Below are 24454 nucleotides of genomic sequence, written 5' to 3'. Positions count from 1 at the left end.
GCTCACTGCAACCTCTGCCTCCCGGGTTCAAGAGATTCTCCTGCCTCAGCCTCCCAAGTAGCTGGGATTACAGGCACCCGCCACCATGCCTGGTTAATTTTTTTTTATTTTTAGTTGAGTCAAAGTTTCACCATGTTAGCCAGGCTGGTCTCAAACTCCTGACCTCAGGTGATCCGCCTGCCTCAGCCTCCCAAAGCCCCTGCTAATTTGATTGCTCCCATCGAGTTCCCTCCCAGCTCCACAGACACAGGATTGGACACCAGAGTTCTGGTCTAAACAGCTTTATTGACCAGATGAGAAATCAGCTTGGGTACGGCCCATGCCTGCAGCCCTTTCAGTGGGTGGCTCCAGATAGTGTTGTCCTTTCAGTCGCTGGGAGCAGTGAGGCCCACCAGCCCTTTCCCCTTCCTCCCACCACTACTCCTAACCTGGGGCCTGGCAGGGGTGGAGTGATGTGATCTAAGGGTCCCTGGAGAAGGGTGGAGTGGAAGAGGCAGGGTCTTGGGTTAAAGGGAAGACTCTGAGGTCTCAGGGCAAAGAGAAAGGTGTTTGGATGAAGACTGAGGCTGTGCCTACCTCCCTCCACATCTGAGGATCAAGCAGGTGTGGCAAGAACAGAGCCCTGGCCTGGGCTCTGCTGGCCGCAGCCTCAGGACCCAGGGTTAAGGCCAGAGATAAATGAAGATTTGGGCCACTGATAAATGCCAGTATATGTTTCAGGTATTTCATTAGGATCCCCCCATCAAGCAGGGAACTAGATGTCTGAGAAGATCAAACAACATCCTGACTTTGGGGTCCTTAGACCTGGGTTATTCTCCTCCCAGTCCTAGTGGGAGGCTATCCGTTCCACTAAGACTCAAAGGCAAGAAGCCTGGAGAAGCGGGGGCTCCTAGGACCCCACCTGCGTGCCTCTGTGCCTCCGGTAGTGACTCCCTAAGCTGGGACTCCTCAGGCTTACTCTGAGGGACACCAGGAAGCCCACTCTCCTTCCCACAGAGGAGAATCTCTGAGATCCAAAAAACCCAGCCTTCCCCCCTCCTCATCTTGGTCTTGCTTCCCTCTCCCTCCAGCCTGTTGCTGCTGCTCCTCTGGGTGCCAAGATGTGTCCTCAGGTGTCTTGGCCAGCTGATAATGGACAGGCAGCACAGGAGGCTAAGAACAGAGCTCTGTGGGGTGAGGTATGGGGAGAGGGGCCTGCTCTCACCTAGACTCAAAACACTGAGGTCTCCTACTGGTGATGGTGTCAGATCCCAGGCCTGGGGAGCCCTTTAGTGGGGTGGGACCTCAGGTAGACCCCCAAACCAAAGGGAGCCAGATGCCCAAGTTCAAGTCATTAGTGATATGTGGCAGGGCTGAGAGAGAAATAATCCTGGAGGTCTCCAAAGCTGCTGGGAAGGGAATGGCGATGAAAAGCGCAGGAGTGGGCAGGGTGTGGTGGGTAATGGTGGCCTCACTCAGAGTGGACCAAGGCCCCAGCTCCTTGCCCAAAACCAAAGCCCTTGGGCCCGAAGTTTTTAGCATAGCATCCTGCAGAGAGAGGAGAGAGATAAGGGCATGTTCCTCCTCCACCCCCAGCCACACCACCCACCCTCCTGCTGAAGATCCCCACTCCTACTGCCCAGCCAGACTGCTAGGGAAGGAAGGTCCACTGGCACCCCCTCACCTCCACAGCACCCCAATCTCAATAGTAAAATAGCGAAGAGGCTCTTGGTTCTACCCTGTACCCATTGCCCCTGCCACCAAAATTATAGAAGCATCATCTGCTGTGAGAACACTGGACTGAGAGTTAGGAAGCCAGGGTCTAGCCCTATGCCTGCTTCAATTTGCCAGATGATGCTGGCCAAGTTGCTTTCCCCCTCTGGTCTTGTTTCCTCATCTGTACAATGAAGGAATCATACTAGATGTTCAGGATCTTGGATCCCAAGGCCAGGAATTAGTTTACATTCAGCAAAGGCAAAACTACTTAGCCCCCCTACCCCCTTGGGCCTCCTGACCCTCAATTAGAAGTGAAAACACCCACCTTTGCAGTAAATCTCACCATCCTTGTCCGCCAGGGTGGTTGACTCAAGGCCTTTGCCACACTTGGCACATCGAAAGCAGGACTTATGCCAGGACTAGGCAGGGAAAGAAATAGTTAATGGCTGCCACCAGTGATGAGGGTACCCTCCACCCCAGGCCCACTCCCTTTGACATAACCATGGTATAAGGGCTCAAGCCACTTCTGAAGTCTGCTCAGCTGGTGCTGCTGGGAGGACATGGTCCATGGTGCGAGTCAGTAGAGGGAGAAGGCCAGGGACCACATGCCACCTCGCATCATCTTCCATGCTATGTTGCAATGGCCTGATGATTAGAGTCACCAGCTGTACCACAAAAGGCAGGCGAGGGGGTGGGTTTAACACCAAGGTAGCTGTTCCCCCACTGGCTGGGCCAGACGAGCCTTCTCCAGACCCATCTTGCCAGTAGATCAGTGGTGTGAGCCAGGGCTTTGCACTCCTCCTGGTACTGTCACTTAGTACTTGAACAGCCCTCACCGGGAAGACCTCTCTGCCCTGTGTTGCCTTGGGGCCTCTCATAGAGACACAAAGGGTCTTCTGTGGCCCCTGGAGAAACTACACTCCTTAGGACTTTCCCTGCTGAGTTTAATGCATTTCATAGACTTATTCTCCTTCCAAAGTGATACTAGACAACATTGACTCTGGCTTCCTCTGTGCCAGGCCCTGTGCCAGGCACTCTACACTGGTGAAGTCAGTTAATGTTCACAGCTACCCAGTGAGGGACATAGTGCCACCCTACCCTCCAATAGCTGATAGCCTTTGGGCAAAGGAGGCACCTAATTCTAGAACTTCAGAGGCTGGGCTGGTCCAGGAGAATCCAATCACAAATACCTTCTCTGTGGCCAGGCACCATATGTTTAAATATCTAGTCCTCACATCCATTCTGTAACACAGGGCAAACAGCTCTCCCAGAAAAAAAGTGAGGCCCGAGTTTGTACACAGTGATGGGACATTGCACAGACAGACTTCTCAGCAGCCAGCTCCCATCAACAGCTGGGCAGGCTAAGAGGCTGATACGTAGACAGCTCTGCTTAACCCAGGAAAAGCAAGAGGCAGGCAGTAGTCAGATAAGACAAAACAAGGCCTTTTAAGGGCAAAGACACTCCCAGTGCCCAGGCTGGTGGATGAGAAAGGAAATTCATCCCCTCAGATTTCCTGGTTGCCTAACCTCGCACATTGGCTTCTCCTCCAAAGAGCTGAAATGGGGGGACCTGGGTCTAGGTCAGTGCCGGTGCAACCTCAGTAGTCACCCAGCCTTTGCTGCCTCCTCTATAAAACAGGGGCTGTTACCCCAAGCTCTCTAGGCTGGAGAAAAACTGAATCACACCTAGACCAACGCTTCTCCTCATATTTCCTAGCCACCTCCCTGCCAAAATAAGCTGAATCCCTTTGCTCATTCATAAGCACCCAAAAGTACTCCCAGCTCAACATTTCTTGAGTGAAGCAATAGAAAGGTGGGGCTTCTCCCTACCTTTTCCACTTGAATGCAAAATTCTCTTATCCTACTCCTTAGTACAGCCCTAACTTTACCTTATAGCCTGCCTAAGTAATGGAAATAGTGATTCTTAGCTATTCTTAATAATTTTATATTCTCATAATGAGATAGAACAAAAAACCCAACTTAATAATATTATTAATGTCTCCTGTTTTCATATCCTTTAGTCAATGGCAAGGATCTTCATTGTGACCTCATAACAATCCCTGAAAATAAACAACAATAATAATAACAATAGCAAAACTGTACCGAGGACATACCAGGCACTACATTGCATGTTATACATGTATTATCTCATTTAATCATTAAAACTGCCTTGTTGGGTGTGGTGGCTCACACCTGTAATCCCAGCACTTTGGGAGGCCGAGGTGGGTGGATTGTGAGGTCCAGGCTGGTTCAAGACCAGCCTGGCCAACATGGTGAAACCCCATCTCTACTAAAAATACAAAAATTAGCTGGGTGTGGTGGCATGTGCCTGTAGTCCCAGCTACTCGGGAGGCTGAGGCAGGAGAATCACTTGAACCCGGGAGGCAGAGGTTGTAGTGAGCTAAGATCGCGCCACTGTACTCCAGCCTGGCGACAAGAGTGAAATTCCGCCAAAAAACCAAAAACCAAAAACCAAAACAAAAACAAACAAACAAAAAAACCGCCTTATTTGTCAGGGACCATTACTTGGCCCATTTTGCATTTCATCCACCATCCAGGCCCACTTTAGAGCTGCAGAACTGAGGCTTAGGAAGGCTAAATTTTCCCAAGGTCACTCAGCCAATAAATGGCAAAACTAGGATTCAAAGCAGGCTGTCTAGAGTCCAAGCTCTTAATCACGGTGCTAGGATTAACAATCTCTTCCCATTTTGCAGCCTTGGAAATGGGTTCGAAGAGGCTAAATGGCCCAAAGTAGCATTAACAGTAGTAAGAGCAGTAGTAGTAGTAACAGCAGTAAGAGCAAGGGCTTTGGAGTCAGACAAACCTGGGCTTGAGTCTGGCTTAGCCCCTTCCTAGCTAGCAGATCCGGGCAAATCATGTAATCCTTCTGACTCCCAGTTTCTTCATCTGTACAACATGGACACTAAACCCCATCTCCGTCCGACCATGACTGTGAGAGTAGAGAGTCTAACATTGGCCTAAGTGTTAGCTGCTCAACATTTCTTGATCCATTCCCCTATCCCATTCCTCAAGGTCAAAAAGCCTTGAAAGCCAAAACCTGAATCCAGAAGAGCTGAAGATGGGCTCTAGGCCCAGGCATTCCATAACCTTGTTGTGTGATCTTGGCCAAGTCACTTTTCTATCTCAGGCTTCACGTGATGCTCCAGAAAGCCTCTCTGGCCTCACAGCTGAAAGACATCTCTTCTGTGATTTTCTGACTGCTAATCTGACACTGCAAACCCCAGGGGCAAGAGTTCTGCCTCTTCTGTACTGCAGCCTATCTGAAGGAAGTGATCGGCTCAATTGGGAACTGTTGGTTTGCTATGGTGATTCTCACTGTGCATTGGTGATTGGGGGCTACTGTCAGAATATCATGGGGGAAGGGCATGTGTGGCAATTCTAAACAGTGTGAAAAAAGCCTCCTAGGAGGCTCTGATAGGTCTGAACCTTGAAAATCTCTGCCCTGGGGGTATTTGGGAGTCCACATCCCATGAAACAGAATGTATATTTTTGGGATCACAAATGCTTTGAAAATCTAATAAAAGCTATGGATCTTCTTCTAAGAAACAGACAGGTTCCCGTGAAACTTTGTATATAATCATCAGGGCTTTGTGGACCCTCTGCAGCCCACCTACATCACCTTACTTTCTGTTCTCCTATATTAGAGATACATATTGATCATTGCCACTCCCTATGAATTGCCCATTGTCCATCAATGCTGGGAATGTTACTGCTCATGGCTGATATGAGCTCCTTGGAGACTGGAAAGCACAGGTACATGCAACCCACAGGGACAAAGAGGTTAAACCCCAGTTCTCAGGCTGCCCTGAGCAGAGCTAGGGTCACCAATTTAAAAGTTCTGGAATCCACATTTCAGGAAGATATCTCCCCCCATCCCTCTCATGCCCAGCAGCCGCCTTACCTTCCCAGCACCAATCACCTTCTCCGCAGCATAGACTGCCTGGCTGCATCGGGGGCAGCGCTCAGAGCCACCGATCTTCTGGGCAAATTTGGATGCATTGGGGTTGGTGGTGGGCCTGTGGCCAGGGGCTCTGCATGGAGAAGGGCATGGGGTGAGGTGACTTACACTGTAAGTACAGGTGGGGCTGGCACTGAGAGGGCATGACCCTACCTTCATCTCATGCCAGAGCAGCGCGCAGTCCTCTCTGCCAAAGTCACAAAGGCTAGGGCCTCTAGGGTCATCTCCCATTTTACAGATGGACAAACCAAGCCTCAGCACAATGTTATTTCCATTGTAACATCATATTTCCCTCGGTCACCCAGTTAGCCCCAGAATCATTTAACAGCCCATTTGCTAAGAATCGCTCCCCTCTGCCCCTCATTCCTGCAGCTGGTCTATTATCAGATTCTTTACAGGAGAAATCTGCTGATGAATCATTCCCACTGGGGCAATGACCTCGGCTGAAACTTGGTGATTCATCCATCATTTCCGTCCACCTCCCCAGGTCGAGGAGCAAGCCAGGCTGACCGCCAACAGCCACTGTTTACCCAGAGGCCAGGGAGTGCCGTGGGGTGAGGGGGGTGGGGTGGGGCTGATGACACCCTATGGCATTTCCAAGAAAGAGAAATGACTTCTCCTCAGTAGTGAGAGATAGCAGGGCTGAGAGTGAGGCTGGTGTGGCAACGGTGCTGCCCTGAGCCCCTGGTCTGGCTCCAACACTCACTAGCTGTGGGACCCCAGGCAAGTCACTGAGCCTGGGCTGGATTTTCTCATCTATACAAAGAGGAGGCAACATGGTGAAACCACGTCTCTACAAAATACAGAATTAGCTGGGTGTGGTGGCACACGCCTGTACTCCCAGCTACTTGGGAGGCTGAGGCAAGAGGATCACTTGAGCCCAAGAAGCAGAGGCTGCAGTGAGCCAAGACTGCACCACTGCACTCCAGCCTGGGCGACAGGGCAATACTCCCTTTAAAAAAAAAAAACAAAAAAAAAAGAGGAAATTGGACTAAGTAATTCTTGGGGCCCCTCCCAGCTCTGACCCTTATACAAATATAGAATGCACGCTCCTTGCAGGGAGGAGCCCAGCCTGTTTTAGTCCCTGCTGAATCCCCAGCTCCTCAGCAGCCTGACACATAGGCACTGCTCTGTGACTGCCTTTTAAATAAGTGGTTTTCTGAGCCTTCCATTGCTTACCCAAAAATGGTTGTAAATATGCATGAGGCCTAATACAGAGTGGGGGAGAGAGCTCAAGAAAAAGTTGGGAGTGGATCTTTTACTCACTCCTCGTGCTTGATGCCCAGCGACTCCCCCTTGTCAGTGCTGAGGGTGCCTGCGCCCTGCCCGTAGCCATAGCCTTTGGGCCCATACTTCTTGCCGTAGCAGGACTTGCAGTAGATCTCCTCACCATGCACGGCCACAGTGGTACTGTCCAGATTCTTCTTGCAGACCACTGTGGAGGGGAAGGGGAAGCAGACGCAGTGAGTTGAAGCTGGGGTGAGCTTCTTGCTCATTGCAAGCTTCCTACAGCTGAAGCTCTCTGGGCTCTTTGCATACATAATATCCTGATCTTTCAGGAACTGTCTAGAAATGGAGGCAGGCGGGATGGCCAGTGGGTGGGAGGACAGAGGGATGAGATGTGCATGTCCGACTCTAGAAATGCTGGCCAACACCAGTTCCTCTTCCAGGAATCCATGGGTGTCTCCTTCGGTCCTCTGTACCCTCAAACTTCCTCAGGCTGCAGTGCAACACAGGGTTCAGAGGCAACAGCCTAGGCTGACCCCAAGCCACAGGACGCCTGTTGAGGTTCCTCACTCTGCCCTCAACAGAGACCATATGTCCCAATGGGGGAGGAGAAAAAAGAAAAGAAGAAGGGCAGAGTTTTCCTGCCTTCAACAGTGGAATCCAGAAGAGACTATCTGTGCATGCTGGCAGGGAGCCAATGGGGGCAGATGCAGGTGATGTGATACCCCATAAGAAATGTTTAACATTTATTAAGTGTCCAACATGGTGGGCTTTGAAATGAGATGCAGCTCATGCCACTCACAAGAGGATTTGAAGTTTCTAATCTCAGAAATCACTTTACCACAGGAAGAAGTGAGGGTCAGACACTGAGAAGAACTTCGGACTCCTGGGGTAAGAGAGAGTGGAATGGGAGGAACTAGGGATTGTAATGGTCTGAGCTGGAAAGGCTGTGGGCCTCATATTTCATCCTGCTAATCTCAGAGGGGAGCTATGCCCAGCTATCCAGAATAAAACAGTTTGGGTTGGGCACAGTGGCTCATGCCTGTAGTTCCAGCAGTGGGAGGCCAAGGCTGGAGGATTACTTGAGCCCAGGAGTTTGAGATCAGCCTGGGGAAGATGGCAAAACCCTGTCTCTATTTATTTAAAAATAAATAAATAAATAAAACTTTTAAAAATGAAAATAAAGTTAAAGCAGTTCAGAGCCTGGGGTCATGAAGAGTCAGACTGCCCAGAATCAAATCCCAGCTCTCTCCCTTTCCAGCCATTTGCAAGTTATTTTGCCTTTCCAGCCTCTGTGTCCTCATTTGTAAATGAACATAATAATGTCTGCCCCAAAAGCTGGTGGTGAGAATCAAATGAGATCTGACATGTGAAGTACTTGGCACAATACCCTGCATACAACTAGTGCATAATAAATGTTGGCTACTCTTATTAGTATTATATAAAGTTAGTACCATCAGGAGACAAGGAAGTGGGAGGGACAGGCCCCGGCTTCAAGAAATCGTTGCTTCTAACTTTCACATACTCCTCTCAAGAGATTCAACTGCATTCTATTTCTTTACTTGTCCTGTAATCCTAATTCAGTTTGATCATATTCCTTAAATATTGGAGTTCAGCATCTCAGTTGGACGCATCCTCAAACATGTCCTGAACATAGAAACTGAGGGATACCACTGGAGAAGCCATGCCTCTTACCACCCTCGGAGAAGCTCTCAGCTCCTTTCCTTGCAACTGCCATTCTCTTGCCTTTAAAGGGTCCAGCCCTCTGCCAGCTCCTCTCTCACCCTAAGCCCCAGGTTGGAGACTTCAGACTAAATAAGGACCCTCTTGTCCTGCCCTGGAGATCTCTATCTCATTCCAGCACTCTGGGCCATCCAAATATGGAACTTCCCACCATTTCCCCCGGGGCCCAGCTCCCAAGAAGGAGGGAGAGGGAACCACAGGCCAAGGGCTCCAACATTCCTTTCTAGGGTGGGAAGTCAGGAATTGGCCTGGAATTGTTTTCCTGTAACATCCCAATTGAACTGAAAATTCCAAGACCAGAGAGAAGGCAGAAAGCAGAGATAAGAGTGCTTGGGGGAACAGAGGTGTCTTTTGGCTGATCTCTCCAGTGGGAGACCCAGGAACTCGGCCCAGGGCAGACCTCAGGGCCTGCAAGTTGACATCTTCCAGATGGCTCCCCTGCCGAGGACCTCCCTGCTCCTTTCTGCTTTGCCTAAGCCTTCTGTTCTCCCAGAGGCCCAATCCTGACCATCGTGGCCCTCTGCCCGTCTACCTCCATCCAGGTGATGTACTGAGAGACTCTGCAGCTCACTTGTAAGATCCACCAAAGACTCAATCAAGGGGAATTTTGAAGGCAGGCCTGAATAAATTTCTACCATATCATGGTAAGCCAATAAGGGGAAAAGAAAAAAAAAAGACTGGATTTGTTGGAAACACATACTTCCAGATGCCACTTTGGTGGGCCCTTGTGATGCTGCTTGGAAATACAGGGAAAACGCAGCCCCAGGGGAGAGGTCAGAGCCCCCTTGCATCACTCAGAAATGGAGAATGATTCTCTGCTTCTGGAAGGAAAACCAAGGCCCACAAAACAATTCCAGATCACGTATTGGCCAGATGCAGGGCCAGGCCAGAACCCAGCCCCTGACCTCCAGACCTGGTTGCTTTCTGCCAGCCATGGCTCCCCTCCAGTGGGCCACACATGTGGGGCCAAGAGGGTGAAAAATGACAGTAAGCCTCAGCCTGCGGGTGAGGAGACGCAGGCGTCAGAACGTGTGCAAGGCTTCCGTGAGCTTCCCCTGTGCTCTTGGATTCTAGGGAACAGCCCAGGGCCAACCTGTGGGGCCCTGTTCTATCGGCCACCATTACAGAGCTCTTCTTTCCTCAGGGCTGGCTGCTTAACCCACTTTCCCCAGGAGGGAGCTGGGTACAGCTCAGAGATGGGCACATAACCTCAGGGCAGGTTCCCAGCCACGGAACTGAGCTTTCCCACCAGCCTCTGAACCACCACCTGCTCATAGGATCTGGCAGCCCCTTTCAAGACCACGGGAGTGTACTGTAGGCCCTCTCAGTCCCTGCTCCCAGGCCAAGCCCAGGGTAGAGGTCATTCTCCCCAACTTTGCCTATGACATCATCATGTCTTCCTCCTGCCCATTCAGACCCTCAGGAAAGGGCACTGTTATGGTTTGGCTGTGTTCCCACCGAAATCTCTCCTTGAATTGTAATAATCCCCATGTGTCAAGAGTGGGGCCAAATGGAGATAAATGAATCATGGGGGCAGCTTCCCCCATACTGTTCTTGTGATAGTGAAAAAGTCTTACAAGATCTGATGGTTATATAAATGGGAGTTCCCCCGCACAAGCTCTCTTGCCTGCCGCCATGTAAGACATACCTTTGCTTCTCCTTTGCCTTCTGCCATGATTGTGAGGCCTCCCCAGCCATGTGGAACTGTGAGTCCGTTAAACCTCTTTCCTTTATAAATTACCCAGTCTCAGGTATGTCTTTATTAGCAGCATGAGGGTAGACTAATACAGGCATGTAGGTGGGCAAGCTGAGTAGAATATGGAGCCAAGAACCCACATGGTCACAACTGCTTTGGGGGACCCATCCAGGCCTGGCCAATGAGGAAGATGGCCCTTACTGCCCTTGGCCCAGACCCGGCTAGCCTCTCCCTTCCTCGGGAGGGAAAGTCCTTTGATTCAGTGGGCACCCTGAATGGGGTGAACACTTATCACCCGCTTCACTGGAAAAGAGAAATGATGCTCCTTCCATTCATAAACAAATCTTTGTCAGGAACCCACTTTGTGCCAGGTGCTGTGCTAGGCATGATGAATGAGCAAGTTGTGGAGATGGTTCAGCCTGCTGGGACATGTGCAATGCTAGGGGGTCCACTTGGTGCTCTGATATCCAAGAGCTGCACTGGCCCTGAGACCCTAGCGTGACCTGAGACTGCTTCCTGCGGCTGCTCATTGCATAACACCCCCGCACTCCCCCAAGAGCCCTGCTCCCCAGCCTGACTTTCTACAACTGTTTCTCATCCACAGCGCCCCTCACACCCTGCCCCAGGCCCTGCTCCTTCCCTCCTATGCCACCTCCTGAATTCTTGACTTCCCTCAACCCTCTGACCGACTACTCCTCCGTAAACAGGTCTGCAGGCAGGCACTCCCGCCCACAGCTGACCCCTTATGGTCAGTGATTAAGCAACATCCGAGAGCAAAGAGGGGGCCCTTAGGACCACAGCAACCTAGACCCCCTTCCCAGCCAGCACCAAGCTCTCTCTTATTCCCTCTGGAAAGATAAACGGCTTGGAAATTCCTAAGATTAGTGAACTGCTGATAACAAGACGCTGCTGTTTCTGGCCGCCTTTGCAGGCTGGAAGCCAACAAAGCTCCACTAAACCTTGTTTACTCCCCATTCATCAGACGCAGCCTTGGAGCTGTCACTCCAGGCCCGGCTGAGCAGGATGTGGGGCCCCTGCCGCCCTGTGCGGGGTGGCCTCAGGTGGGTCTGCCTAGCGACGGCAGAGATGCAAACGTCCATTGAACAGGTGGCTCTTGGCCCATCTGTATCCTACTCTGGAGCACAAATCATGAAACTTTGCTTCATGTAATACAGAACAGACAGGACCCCATTCTTGGATCTCCCCATCTTCAGGGGCCTCAGACCCTGGTGAGGGCTTCTTTGCATCACACCCTCTTGCTATAGATCCCTCAGCAGTGTGAGTGTGTGTGTGTGTGCATATCATTTCTTCAACACTCATAATTATTTTAAGTGCTTTGTTTTACAAGCTTCTTTCATTTTAATTCTCACAACAATCCCATGAGGTAACTATTATTACCTCCACCATAATAATGAGAAAACTCGACCAGAGAGAAACTGAGTAACTTGTCCATCATCACACAGATAATAAACAGCGAATCTTTTTTAACTAAGACATTCTTCTACCATCCATTCTGCCTACCTTCATGGGGAATGTACCTTGGCAGGCACAGTGGTTCACACCTGTAATCCCAACACTTTGGGAGGCTGAGGCGGGCAGATTGCTTAAACCCAGGAGCTCAAGGCCAGCCTGGGTAATATAGGGAGACCCTGTCTCTCTGAAAATTTTTTTTAAAAATTGGCCAAGCATGGTGGCATGCATGTGTAGTCCTAGCTACTCAGGAGGCTGAGGTGAGAGGATCATTTGAGGTGGAGGCTGCAGTGAGACACTGCACTCCAGCCTAGGTGACAGAGTGAGACTCTGTCTTAGGAAAGAAAATGCATCTTGCTGAAGTTGCCTCTTCTTCTAACCCAGACCTTCTGCTCTGATCACAATGAACCAACTCATTTAGGAACCTGAGGAGAGGCTTCGCCAAGTTGCCACACATTCTGGAAACATCACCTGGCCCAGGTACCAGCGGGTGCAGCATCATGGTGTCAGGATCCCTGGGTCGACCTGACCTCTGTCAGTTGCTTGGTATTCTTTGTCTGATTTCTTACTCATCTAGGCTTGTGACTGGAGCAAACCTTGCTCTGGCTTCTTAGGAGTAGATATCAGGGAACTTTGCACTCCCTCTTCCTCTCATCCCAGGCTGAGTGGGAATGGGAAGTGAAGAATTGAACGGGCCAGCCTGCAAGGGGCTGAGGAAGGAGGAGCCCCGCTCTTCCTCCAGACTCAGCTTCACCATGAGGTTGTGGCCTCTGTTGCCTTTGAACAAGAGATAATTAAGGTGCAAAGGGCTGAAAATGTTTTCCTCTGAAATGGTGAAATCATGGCAGGGAGAGAGAGAAGAGAGAGCTGAGTGGAAAGTTTTCTTAACCAAGTCTTTACAGCTTGGCTTTCAGCCCCTGAATGCCTGCCACCCCGACCCGCTCTGGCCAGTTCATCCCTTAGAAAGAAGCTTCTGAACGGAACAAAGAGGCCCTGAAGTGTTTCCCTGCCCAGCTGCGCTTCAGCCAAATGTCAAGCTGTTTAAATCCCATGAGACCAGTTCCCTGGGGTGTTGACAGGCCCAGCCTGTGGGGGCAGGCCCATCCAGGGTGTCCAAGGCAACAGCAACAGGGCCTGGGGCGTACTTACTGCACAGGAAGCAGGATTTATGGAAGCTGTTGCCTTCGCACTGAACCTCTTCGGCAAAGTAAACCGTCTTCTGACACACCCCACATTTCTTGCCTCCTCCCCAGTTCGGCATTCTGAAAAGGGACACAGAAATGGGAATTAATTTCACAGGGAGATGGAAACATCTCAGATTGTCCATGACAGAAATGCAACAGCCAGAGCCAGAGGGGAGAAAGACGAAGGCAGAATGCCTGGGGGGCCACCAGGCCTGGCAGAGAACTTTCTGCTAGCTCTCGACAGCAGCCTCACACGTTCTCAGGGATTTCCTCCCCCCAATCTAATCAACAGGTCTTTACAGAGCAGCTGCTGCATTTTCAGCCCTGTGCTAGGCACTCTAAAGGATGTGGATCAGCAGAAGAAACAGGCTTTATAAAGAAGGCTGCAATAAAAATGGACTGCCTACCCCTACACACGTCAACATGGACGGATCTCAAAGAGAATGTGGAAGGGAAGAAGCAGACAGACCACAGCTGGGAAAATGCAAGTCCATTTGTATGAAATTCACAAATGGGCTAAACTCATATTGTCAAGGGATGGACAATATGGGTGGAAAAATTACTACAGAAAAGCAAGGGAATGATGATCACAAGCTTTTACCTTAGAAGAGTTACGTCTAAGAGAGGGAAGGGACCATGACTGGGTTGGGAGACCAGGGAGGCTGGCAAGGCACTGCCTGGCAATGCTCTCCTTCTTAAGTTGGGGTGGTTGTCATATGGGGGCTCACTTTATAATTATTCTTTGAACTGTACATGTAGGTTTTGTGCACACTTTTGTATATAAGCTATAGTTCACCACAAGAAAAAAGTTTTTTGGTTTTTTTGGTTTATTTTTTAAATGCAGAGCTGGGCACGGTGGCTCATGCCTGTAATCCCAGCACTTTGGGAGGCTGAGGTGGGCAGATCACCTGAGGTCAGGAGTTCCGGAGTTCCAGATCAGACTGGCCAACGTGGCGAAATACTATCTCTACTAAAAATACAAAAATTATCCGGGTGTGGTGGTGCGCCCCTGTAATCCTAGCTACTCGGGAGGCTGAGGCAGGAGAATCACTTGAACCTGGGAGGCGGAGGTAGCAGTGAGCCAAGATAGCACCACTGCACTCCAGTCTGGGCAACAAAGCAAGACTCTGTCTCAAAAAAAAAAAAAAAAAGAAAAAAAAAAGCAGGAGGTAAGTTATCAAGCTTCAGAGTGAGGGGCTTTTGCAAAATCAGATTTAGTAACACCACCCCACATCTAATGAATTATAACCTCTGAGAATGAGGTACTTGAGAGAATGAGGTACATGAATCTGAATTTTTAACAGGCACCCCAGGCAAACAAAGCAGGTGGCCCAGACCAACTTTGAGATGCTCTAGGTGTTGGTTCAGAGCTGGGGTCTTGATGCCAGGTAGGTTTGGCTCAATCTTGATCCTGCCACTCATTGGCTGTGTGACCTTGGGCAAGATAGTCAGTCTTTCCAAACCTTGATTTCTGTATCTGTTAAATAAATATAAAAGCTGGGTGCAGTGGCTCACACCTGTAATCCCAGCACTTTGGGAGGCTGAGGCGGGTGGATCACGAGGTCGGGAGTTTGAGACCAGCCTGACCAACATGGTGAAAACCTGTCTTTACTAAAAATAGAAAAATTAGCCAGGTGTGGTGGAGACTGCCTGTAGTCCCAGCCACTCAGGAGGCTGAGGCAGGAGAATCGCTTGAACCTGGGAGGCAGAGGTTGCAGTGAGTCAAGATTGCGCCATTGCATTCCAGCCCAGTCGACAGAGCAAGACTCCGTCTCGAAAAAAAAAAAAAAAGGATAAAAATAGCGACTTCACCGAGTATGTCTGGTGATTAAATGAGATATGATATGTCAAAGGCAAGGCACAGTGCCTGGCACATACACGGCACACAGAAGTCCAGGTGATGCCTCAGGTCAGTGCCTGCATGGCTACAGAGCAGCACAGAAGGTAACACTAGTGAGTGTGGAGAACAGATGGGGCCTGCTTCTCTCCTTCCATTTCACTTGCTCACTCAACAGACGTGGCTCAAGGAGGAAGACCACCCTTCCAGCTCTTTCAACAGAATTTCATGAGGGAAGGGCTATAGAAAGCACCACCTACAGTGGGTACAGGCTTGGTGTCAGGGGTTGCCCAGGACATGGTAAGTAAAGGATGCAGGGAGGTGCTGGGAAATAAAGGGGCTGGGAGTCAGAGGGATCTGTTGCCTCAGGAGGCAAAGGAGCCTAAGGAGAGAGCTCACGGAACCTGTCACATGGAAATGTTGAAAACAGGGATGTGGCAACCAGAGCCCACCCTCCTGGTAACAGGGCTTGCACCAGCAGCTGGAGAGTCAATGTCAAGGGCAGAGGGAGACACAGTCTCCACTACTGGAGAGCTCCCATTTGAGGGTGACACGGGCCTCAGCTCAAGAAGGAATCCAGGTCACGTTCACCACTCTGTCCCCATGCCCTGTATAGCACTTGACATGTGGCTGTTCACATAGGTGGCCAGGAAATAGCTGAGGAATGAATGAAGGATGCACTAATATTGAAAGCCACAGCTTCTGGGGCCATTTTCTCTGCATGGTGAATCTCTGCAGAGCCTGGCTCCCAGTGGAGGTGCTTGGTAAGCGTGTGCAGGCTGAGAGGCAGAGCTTACTGTGGGGAAGTGGTGTTAGTGATGCTGGGGATCTAGGTAGACCATGCCTGCTGCATAAGCCCAGTTCTCCCTTTCCCAGGTTCTGGAGCAGCCGCACCTCCTCAGACTCCCACACATCGCTGACACGCCCCACAGGAATTTCTCTAACTGCTCACATCCCTGTCTCTGTCTTCCTCAGATAACCCATGCAGCCTGAGCCCCCAGATCCAGGGACAGTCCCCGTTCCCAGCCTCTGATGTTGCACTGTTCCTTCAGCCTCTTTCTGTACTGAGGACTGCTAGCTGCCCTTGTCAAGCAAAGGTTTGGAGCTGAAAACCGTACAATGTGAAGGACAGTTAGACAGGAACAGCAATCAGCAATGTGTGTTATGGTCGGCCTAACCATCGGCCATTTCCCCCTTCCTCCTTGCTACACAACCCCAATTTTATTCAGGCCATTGAATGACTGGGGAGATGCCTCTTCCCCAGATGGAGCAACAGAGCCTGTGTCCCTTAAGCCAACCATGGAGATTCCATTCCCTTGCCAGTGGCTGGATCAGGAACAGGCTGAGACCATTTCTGGCCAGTGAGATGTGAGGGGGGATCTGCTTGGGAAGCTCTTGTGAATAATGTATCCAGTGGTACAGACCCACACAGGCTCTCTTCTCCCTCTGATAAGGTGACTCAGTGTGACCCTTGGAACTCAGCCATGGCACCCACACTGCCATGGACTGAATGCCTACTATGCATCAGATGGCTCATCTGCATCATCCCATTTCTTTATTTTTTTGAGATGGAGTCTCACTCTGTCACCTAGACTGGACTGCAGTGGCTCAATCTCTGCTCACTGCAACCTCCATCTCCTGAGTTCAATTCTCATGCCTCAGCCTCCCGAGTAGTTGGGATTATAGGCGCCCGCCACCACCACCATACCCGGCTAATTTTTGTATTTTTGTTAGAGATGAGGTTTCACCATGTTGGCCAGGCTGGTCTTGAACTCCTGACCTCAAGTGATCTGCCTGCCTCGACCTCCCAATGTGCTGGGATTATAGGCATGAATCACCACTCCCAGCCGCACCATCTCATTTCATCCTCATTATCCGAAGATAAAGAATGTATGCCCACCTTACAGACAAGACAAACAAGGCTCAGAGTGGTTAGGCAAGTTGCTTATAGTCACACAGCTGGAAGAGGTAGACCTGGGATTCTAATGCAAACTCATCTATTTCTGAGTCCTCTGGGTCCCAGTCACCATGCTGTGGCCGTTGTGTATTTAAGAGGGGCTGCTCATGATAGGCATACAATACATCAATGCTGGCCCTCTTCCTTGGCCTTCTCCTTTTCCAACCCCCTGAACCAGCAGGGGACATACTCAGGCCCCTAGGAACACCCCTAAGGGAGGAAAATTCCCCTAGCCACATGGTTGGGAGCCAGTTCCAAGCACTGTTTTGTTACAGACACAAAAGCCCTTCTCCCTCTGGGGGAGACGAACAGCTCCATACAGGCCTCCCCTTGTTTTCCCTGGCTCCTTGTCAGGGGCCCACATCCAGCAGGGTCCCGGGGAATCAGGAACATGGGCGGAGAAATGGGTGAAACCCAAGGACCTGCCAGTAAGGAAAATCTGCTCAGGACGTCTCTTAGCTAGGCTGCTCTTTAAGGCTGGTCATTTAGTTAGGGCAAGGGTGGGGGGTCTCCCCTCAAGAGCCCAGTGAAAGGACAGGGCTCTATTGCCTTGAAATGAAAAGTGATGACTCTATCCCTAGCCAGGAAGAGTTTCAGGCAGTGCCTGTGGATGAGGTCCTGTCCCCCTCTGCCCACAAGAGGACCCCTCCAGGTGACCCTGCCTGTGGGGAAGAGGCTCAGCAGGAGGGAACCCTGGCAACAGGCGGGGCTCAGTCTTCACTCTACCTCCTCCCTTTCTGCCCTTCTCTCCAACAGCCAAATTCTGCCTGTAGGGAGGCCGAATTGCCTTAAAAGGAAACCTGTTTCTCAGAGTTCATGGAGTGCCTTAGAGGGACACTTGGCTCCTTCTTAATGCCTTCCTAGCTCTCGGGGACAGAGGCCCTGCAGAAGGCTGGGACAAGAGAAGTTCCCGAGGTCAGAGTTCAGGCTGTACAGGTCAATGGTTAGGAAAACAGGAGCTGGAATTCAATCAATATGGATTTACCCCTTCCTAGCTGAATGGTCTAGGGCAAGTTACTTTCCTTTCTGAGTGTCAATTTGCTTGTCTCTAAAATGGACCATATATGGACTCCCTAAAATTGAGCTGTAAGGATTAAATGAGGAGGTATGGAAGTGATGGCCAGCACACTGTAAGTGCCCACCCCTCTGACTACCACTCACATGACTGGCCCAGTCATACCTCAACACCACACTGCTAGATGTGGGCCAGCTCTCCACATGTAGCTAGTCCACATATGGAAGGAACAAGGCTTAAGAAGTAACACGCCAAATAGGGCCAGGAACTCCTGATTCATCTGCCAGCCCAGCGAATGAGTCTGGGACAAGTTACTTGCCCTTCTTTGGGGTTTAGCTCCCCCGAGCTGTCTGTGATGCCCCATTTCACTCTGTTGACCATCTCAATGGAGAACAGAGCTTGAATTTTCTACTGAATGGCTGGAAACACCTGGTCAGCTGTTTTCCTGAAACGGCTGGAGGCTAGAAGCCTGCTGTGTCTGCTGCTGCATCTTCCTAGCCTGGCTGTCCCATTAGGACTGTACCCAGATCCCCAGTTAGGACCATACCCAGATCCTCAGTCTTGAGACGAGAAAGCCAAGGTGGCAGCTCTTATGGCAGCAGCAAAAGGAGAAGAAAAAGGTCACAGACTCTCACAGTCACCCCAAATCTCATGAAAGTCAGGCTCGGCTGGGTGCGGTGGCTCACGCCTGTAATCCTTGCACTTTGGGAGGCCGAGGCAGGCGGATCACGTGAGGTCAGGAGTTCGAGACCAGCCTGGCCAACATGGTGAAACCCCATCTTTAATAAAAATACAAAAATTAGCTGAGTATGGTGGCAGGCGCCTGTAATCCCAGCTACTCAGGAGGCTGAGGCATGAGAATTGCTTGAAACAGGAGATGGAGGTTGCTGTGAGCAGAGACTGCGCCACTGCACTCCAGCCTGGGCAATACAGCAAGACTCAGTCTCAAAAAAAAAAAAAAAAAAAAAAAGTCCGGCCCAGGTGACAGGTTGAAGGAACCATCGCAGAGATGTAAAATCCCTAACTGCCAGTAACCAGTGTCTGAAGGCAAGCCTCTTCTTATCAAACCCTTCAAAACCATCCCATATCTTTATTTCTCCAGTGGAAAAATCCCATCTCTCCCATTCCAAAATCACTTATTCCCTAGGGCCAAAGAGTGACTGACGGCACAGGGTTAAAGTCCCAACCCACTTGCTCCAGTAGAAACCTGTCAGATGTTTATCTAGCTCCCTCACATTAGCTGAGCTGCTTGGTATCTGCCAGGTGGACAGGAGGGCTGGCAAACCTTCCAATCTGCAGCTCAGCTTTTGCCTCCACGCCCCAGTATCCAGAGAGCAGCTGAGGGCAGAGAGAGAAGGAGGGGGCCCCGCTGGTCAGGGCTCAGAGCCAAGTCTTAGAGGTGACACCTGAGAGCTCAGGAAATCAGCCTCTCCTGAAGGTCAGGGTCATGGGTAGGGGGAGAATGGCTGCCATGGAGATGGGGCAGGCTTGGCCTTAGCTTTGCACATCCCACCTCATGTTTCCTTGGGAACCCTGCACATGACCCGCCTCTCTGAGAAGGGAACCAGCATCACTGAGCTATCATCAATCCAGGCCCCATGGGCCTTCAGAACTTGACTGTCATTCTAGGTCAGGGATCCTTCTCTCTATTGTATGAGTTTTCTCTTTTCAAATCGATGTCCAGTGGCCCTTGTGAGACTCTGAGCTGACAAGGGCGGTACATGTCTCTCCCTTTCCCCACTTGCCCCCAATGCCTTCTAGAGCAGACTCCCTACTCTTGGAGCTAAGAAGTTTGCAGGGCACAGTGGCTCATTCCTGTAATCCTAGCACTTGGGGAGGCTGAGGTGGACGGATCATTTGAGGTCAAGAGTTCAAGACCAGCCTGGCCAACAGCGTGAAACCCCATCTCTACTAAATATACAAAAAAAAAAAAAAAAAAGAAAGAAAATTAGCCGAGTGTGATGGTGCACTCTGTAATCCCAGCTACTCAGGAGGCTGAGGCAGAGGTTGCAGTGAGCCAAGATCGTGCCACTGCACTCCAGCCTGGGGGACAAGAGCGAAACTCTCTCAAAAAAAAGAAGTCTGAAGGTCAACACAGGTAGACATGGAGGTCGATGACTTCTTTGTAGTATTTCAAAACTTCTACAGGAAATCCTGTATTATAATAAAGCCTCACAGACAAATTAACAGATGGGGTTTCCTTGCTTTTATCCAGATCTGTAATGATGTTGGTTATTCCATGCTGAACAAAATGGTCTGAATGATTTTTCTTTGATTAATTTTTAAAAAGTTAAAACACATTAGCACTTAGGCCTTAAAAACACAGGTCATTTGCAGCTGGCATCCCAGGAAGCACCAAGCCACGCCACCCCTGCATAAAGAAAGCCAAGCACACAGTCGGGGGTAGGGGGTGCTGGCTGCCTAGCTGGGGCTGAGCTCCAGCTGCTAACCTTCCATTTCTTCCCCTGTTGTCACCGCTGAAGACTCAGACGCTGCCTTCTGGCCCTGGGGAAGCACTGGAAATACCAGAGTCTGGAAATGCTAGCTGCCCCCGTATTTACACACTTTACCATACATGGGAATTCCTCAGTGCTGGCGCCAGACACATTCCTGGGGAGCTGCGTAGTACAGGCACGTCATTACCATATAAATTCTGACAACTAGAAACAGCAGTCAGAACCCAGGACCCCTCCACCTCACCTTCTCTGCCCTCCCCTCAAGTTTTACTAGCTCTCTCTCTCTTTCTCAAGCAGGCTCTTTTCCAGGCTTCTTTTCTTTCTGCAAACCTGGCTCTGAAACTCAGACATGCAGAGCTGGTGAAAGCATATCCATTAGTGGCTGGGAACTAACTCTCAGGGGTCCCCTCTGCTCCTACCTGGCCATGCAACAGACTGAAAACCCGGAGGTCAGGAGTTCTAACCCTGATCCATCCAGGTGAAAGATATCTTCCTTAAATAGTTTATAAGCCACTGTAAAGCACCTTGTAAAGCTGATGTGTTTCACAAATGGCAGATATTTCCTTAGTGAGTTGATCTGGAAAAAGGAAATGTAGAGGAGCAAAGAAAAATAATAAGGTAGTGACTGAGCATACGTTTTGGAAACAGTCAGCTTATGTTTGAATGGCAGCTCCACAACTGATCAGCTGTGATCCTGAGCAAGTTTCTTACTACCTCTGAGCCTCAGTTTCTCCATTTATAAAATGGAGAGCATCAGTAGCTACCTCATAAATTGTCCAAGATAACACATGTGAAGTATTTCTTACACTGCCTAGTACACCGCAAGTGCAGATATCTGGTTATCCTTATCTTAAGGAGAGGCCAACTCTAACACTTATCATTCAGTTTTGTGTCTCTTTTGATATTTGACAATATGCCTGAGTAAAGCCAAATGGCTGACTTGGAGGAAAGTCTTTTTATTCTCACTAGCACCTCTTTGGATCCCAAAATATTTAACGCATGTGTCTTCATCTAGCAAGCCAACGTTGCACAATAAGCTAGGCTTACATAAATATTTAAAACTTTTAACAACCTGCCAGAAAAGCCTTCCCAATTTGCTTCCCACACCAGGAGATGGACAGTGAATAAAAACTATGTTGCCAGGCGCAGCGGGTCATGCCTGTAATCCCAGCACTTTGGGAGGCCGAGGTGGTGGTGGGGACAGGGAGGGGATCACTTGAGGCCAGAAGTTCGAGACCAGACTGGCCAATATAGTGAGATGCTGTCTCTAAAAAACAAAAACAAAAACCAAAAAAAACCAGGCCCGGCGCGGTGGCTCATGCCTGTAACCCCAACACTTTGGGAGGCCAAGGCAGGTGGATCACCTGAGGTCAGGAGTTCAAAAACAGCCTGGCCAACATGGCGAAATGCCATCTCTACTAAAAATACAACCAATTAGCTGGACGTATTGGCAGACACCTGTAATCCCAGCTACTTGGAAGGCTGAGGCGGGAGAAGCGCTTGAACCCAGGGGCAGAGGTTGCAGTGAGCCAATGTCACGCCATTGCACTCCAGCCTGGGCGACAGAGCAAGACTGCCTCAAAACAAAAACACACAAAAAAACCCCAAAAAACCCCCCAAAAAACCTATGCCAAGTGGAAAAACTGGCTAGTAACTATTTGCAAGGTTTATGAGTATCCAGTAGGCCAACTCAGCTGAAAGACCATTGCTACCCCACTCATTCATCAAATGTTTACTGATCACCCAGTCAAGTGTCACTACACTCCCAGGCTGCAACTCTGGCCCAGTCAGGACTCACTAGCTCCAGAGGCAGATGCACATGTGTGCAATTAAAAGCGCAAACACCTGGGCCAGGAAGGACGGTGCTAAGACAGACCAGAGGCAACGAGGCCACAGCACCCCCGTTTTTCCCATTTTATTAGCAGGCCAATTGCAGGCCTTCTCTTTAGTTTCTCTCCTGCTTCCTCCACATACCCTCCATCCCGGGCATCTCAGGCCTTGCAGATGGTTCTCTCCTCCCTCTCCTCTAACCCACACTACACCGTCTGCAGGATAAACTTCCTTCCTCGTCTGACTGCCTCCGCCCCGGATATCCTCTCCAAGGCAAAGAGTCATTCCCTGGAAGACCGTAGCAGGAGGAGGCTGGATTTAGGAAACAATGGGTAAAAGCTGCCCACCAGCAGCTCAGGGCTGAGGACAGTCTCTCTCAAAAGAGGTAGCCAGAAACCAGCTAGAGAGTCAGGAGGCAGCAGTTGAGTGAGAGCAGGGGAGGCTCAGTACCCATCCCCAAATCCCACCTGGGGAAAATCCCCAACATGCACTCTGAGAGGACAGAGGGAGACAGCCAGCACCTCCAGCCTCCTTAGCTTCTGGGAGGAAGGGAAGGGATGAGGGGAGGACAAGAAAGACAGAACTGAGAGATCACTCCTGTGTTGGAGGTTCTGTGTAACACACTCCCCAAGTAGCATCCCTGAAAGAAACTGAGGCATTGAGAAGTTAAATAGTTTGTCCAAGGAAACCTGCATGTTAAGTGGCAAATCCAAGAGTCAAGACTCTGCCTTCCAAACAATCCCACCAAGACCCCAAGCCACCTCTTCATGATACACTGATACCCTTTCTACCAGGGCCCAGTGGATTTCTGTGACAGTATCCCAGCGTGGGGAGAGCCTGCCCATTCATTCACTCTCAGGGAACAGCCGGTGGGAGGCTGCAGCCCAGGGCTCTAGGCAGAGCCTGAGCCCACTATTGCTCCGGCCGATTCCTGGGTCCTGGTTAGTTCACGACAGCACCAGAATCAGAAGCATGCAAAGTATTCTCTAGTCTGTACCAGTAGATACAATACCTGCCTCAGAGGGCTGATTGTTAACTAACACATTGTGATTTGCTTTAAATGTGCTCAATACCAGTCCCTTTATCACTCCCCAGCTTTCAAGGAGTGAGGCCACAAAACACTGACTGCAGGCTCTTTCAGGTTTCAGTAACCATCACCACCTAGCACCAAGATTTGGAGTGGAGAGGTTTCCATGCAGTTCTTTCACAAGAGGGAAAACTCACACCTGCGCTCAGGGACACAGATGTCCAAGGTCAGGCCCAGATGTTTGCCCCACCCCGCCCGCGGGCATTTTCTCCCCAGCAGGAGGGTGAGGGAGGGGGTGGCACGGATGCCCTCATCTCTCTGCCATACAATGAGCGTCAGTGGCGCGCAGAATCGCCGATTGTTCTGCCCTACTTGCAGGCGGTTGCGGGGAGCCGGGTCGCCCTGGGTCACTCACACGCGGAAGTCAGCTTTGTCCAGGAAGCCCAGGAAGGCCGGGGATGGGGAGGGACCTAGTGCCTCCAGGAAAGAGCAGCACTGCCCGGGCTAACTGCGGTCACTTCTCACAGTTCCCCGCCTGCGACAGCCCCGGGGCCGCGGCGGGACTGGCAAGACCGGGAGGAGCTGAGCGCGTGCCCAGGCGCCCCTCCGCGGCGGGCAGAGCCGCTCGGCCCAGGGCGCACTCACCTGGCAGCTGGCTCGGCAGCGCACGGGCGGCAGGCGCTCTCGGAAGTGGCGGCTGGGTGCGCCCGGCCTGCGCGCCGTTTTGTTCCGCTCCGGGGAAGGCGTGTCCCGGGCCACGCCAACCAGTGGGCTTTGCACACTGCACCACTCCAGGGCTGATGTCATGGCGCGAAGCCCGGCGGTGCTGCCCTCCCAGGCCCCGGGAAGGCCCGGCCGGCAGGGGCGGGGGCAGGAGTCGCCGACTCTGGGGGTGCCCCGAGCTGCGGTCTCACTGTGCGCCCTGTCGCTGCCACCGCGGAAAACGTCTTGCACCTGCGAGGGGCATTTCAGGAGTTTCCTGTTGGTCAGGTGAGAAGGCGGAGATGTGACCTTAGAGGTCACACCCATGATAAACTTGAGCCCCTAACGAAAGGGGTGTCTCGAATTTACATGTCCTGGTGGCAGAGGGTAAGGGACACATCTTGGGCGCCAGGGTAAGACAGACCCTTCCAGGGCAGGTCTGATTCTGCCCATCCACTAGCTAGCTGGGCCCTGGGCCTAGACAGCCCCTCTGGGTTCAGGGTCGTCTGTGAACGGCGTGTAATCTACAGGGATGTGAGGGGCTAAAAGGAGATCCTGTAGGACCCGCAGACCTTCAGCAGCACCCGGCATGTAATAGACACTCAATAAATGTAACTCCCCCCTCCAACAGCTCTT

At 50.9% G+C, this 24454-nt stretch overlaps 1 protein-coding gene across 1 annotated transcript; it reads right to left on the bottom strand.

Moving 5' to 3' along the window:
- Positions 1–265: 265 nt before the first annotated feature.
- CSRP1 (cysteine and glycine rich protein 1) lies at positions 266–23951 on the bottom strand. Its single transcript, XM_030818665.1, has 6 exons — positions 23762–23951; positions 12960–13072; positions 6941–7109; positions 5618–5747; positions 2021–2114; positions 266–1527 (listed from the first exon to the last, which is right to left on the bottom strand). The coding sequence occupies exons 2-6, from the start codon at positions 13069–13071 to the stop codon at positions 1451–1453; spliced, it is 582 nt and encodes a 193-aa protein (XP_030674525.1). The 5' UTR covers position 13072; positions 23762–23951; the 3' UTR covers positions 266–1450.
- Positions 23952–24454: the final 503 nt, after the last annotated feature.

Source organism: Nomascus leucogenys, chromosome 9 (genome assembly GCF_006542625.1).
Source record: "Nomascus leucogenys isolate Asia chromosome 9, Asia_NLE_v1, whole genome shotgun sequence".
NCBI lineage: Eukaryota > Metazoa > Chordata > Mammalia > Primates > Hylobatidae > Nomascus > Nomascus leucogenys.
Note: the sequence above shows the minus strand (reverse complement) of the source record. Positions and strands in the feature narration are given on the sequence as shown.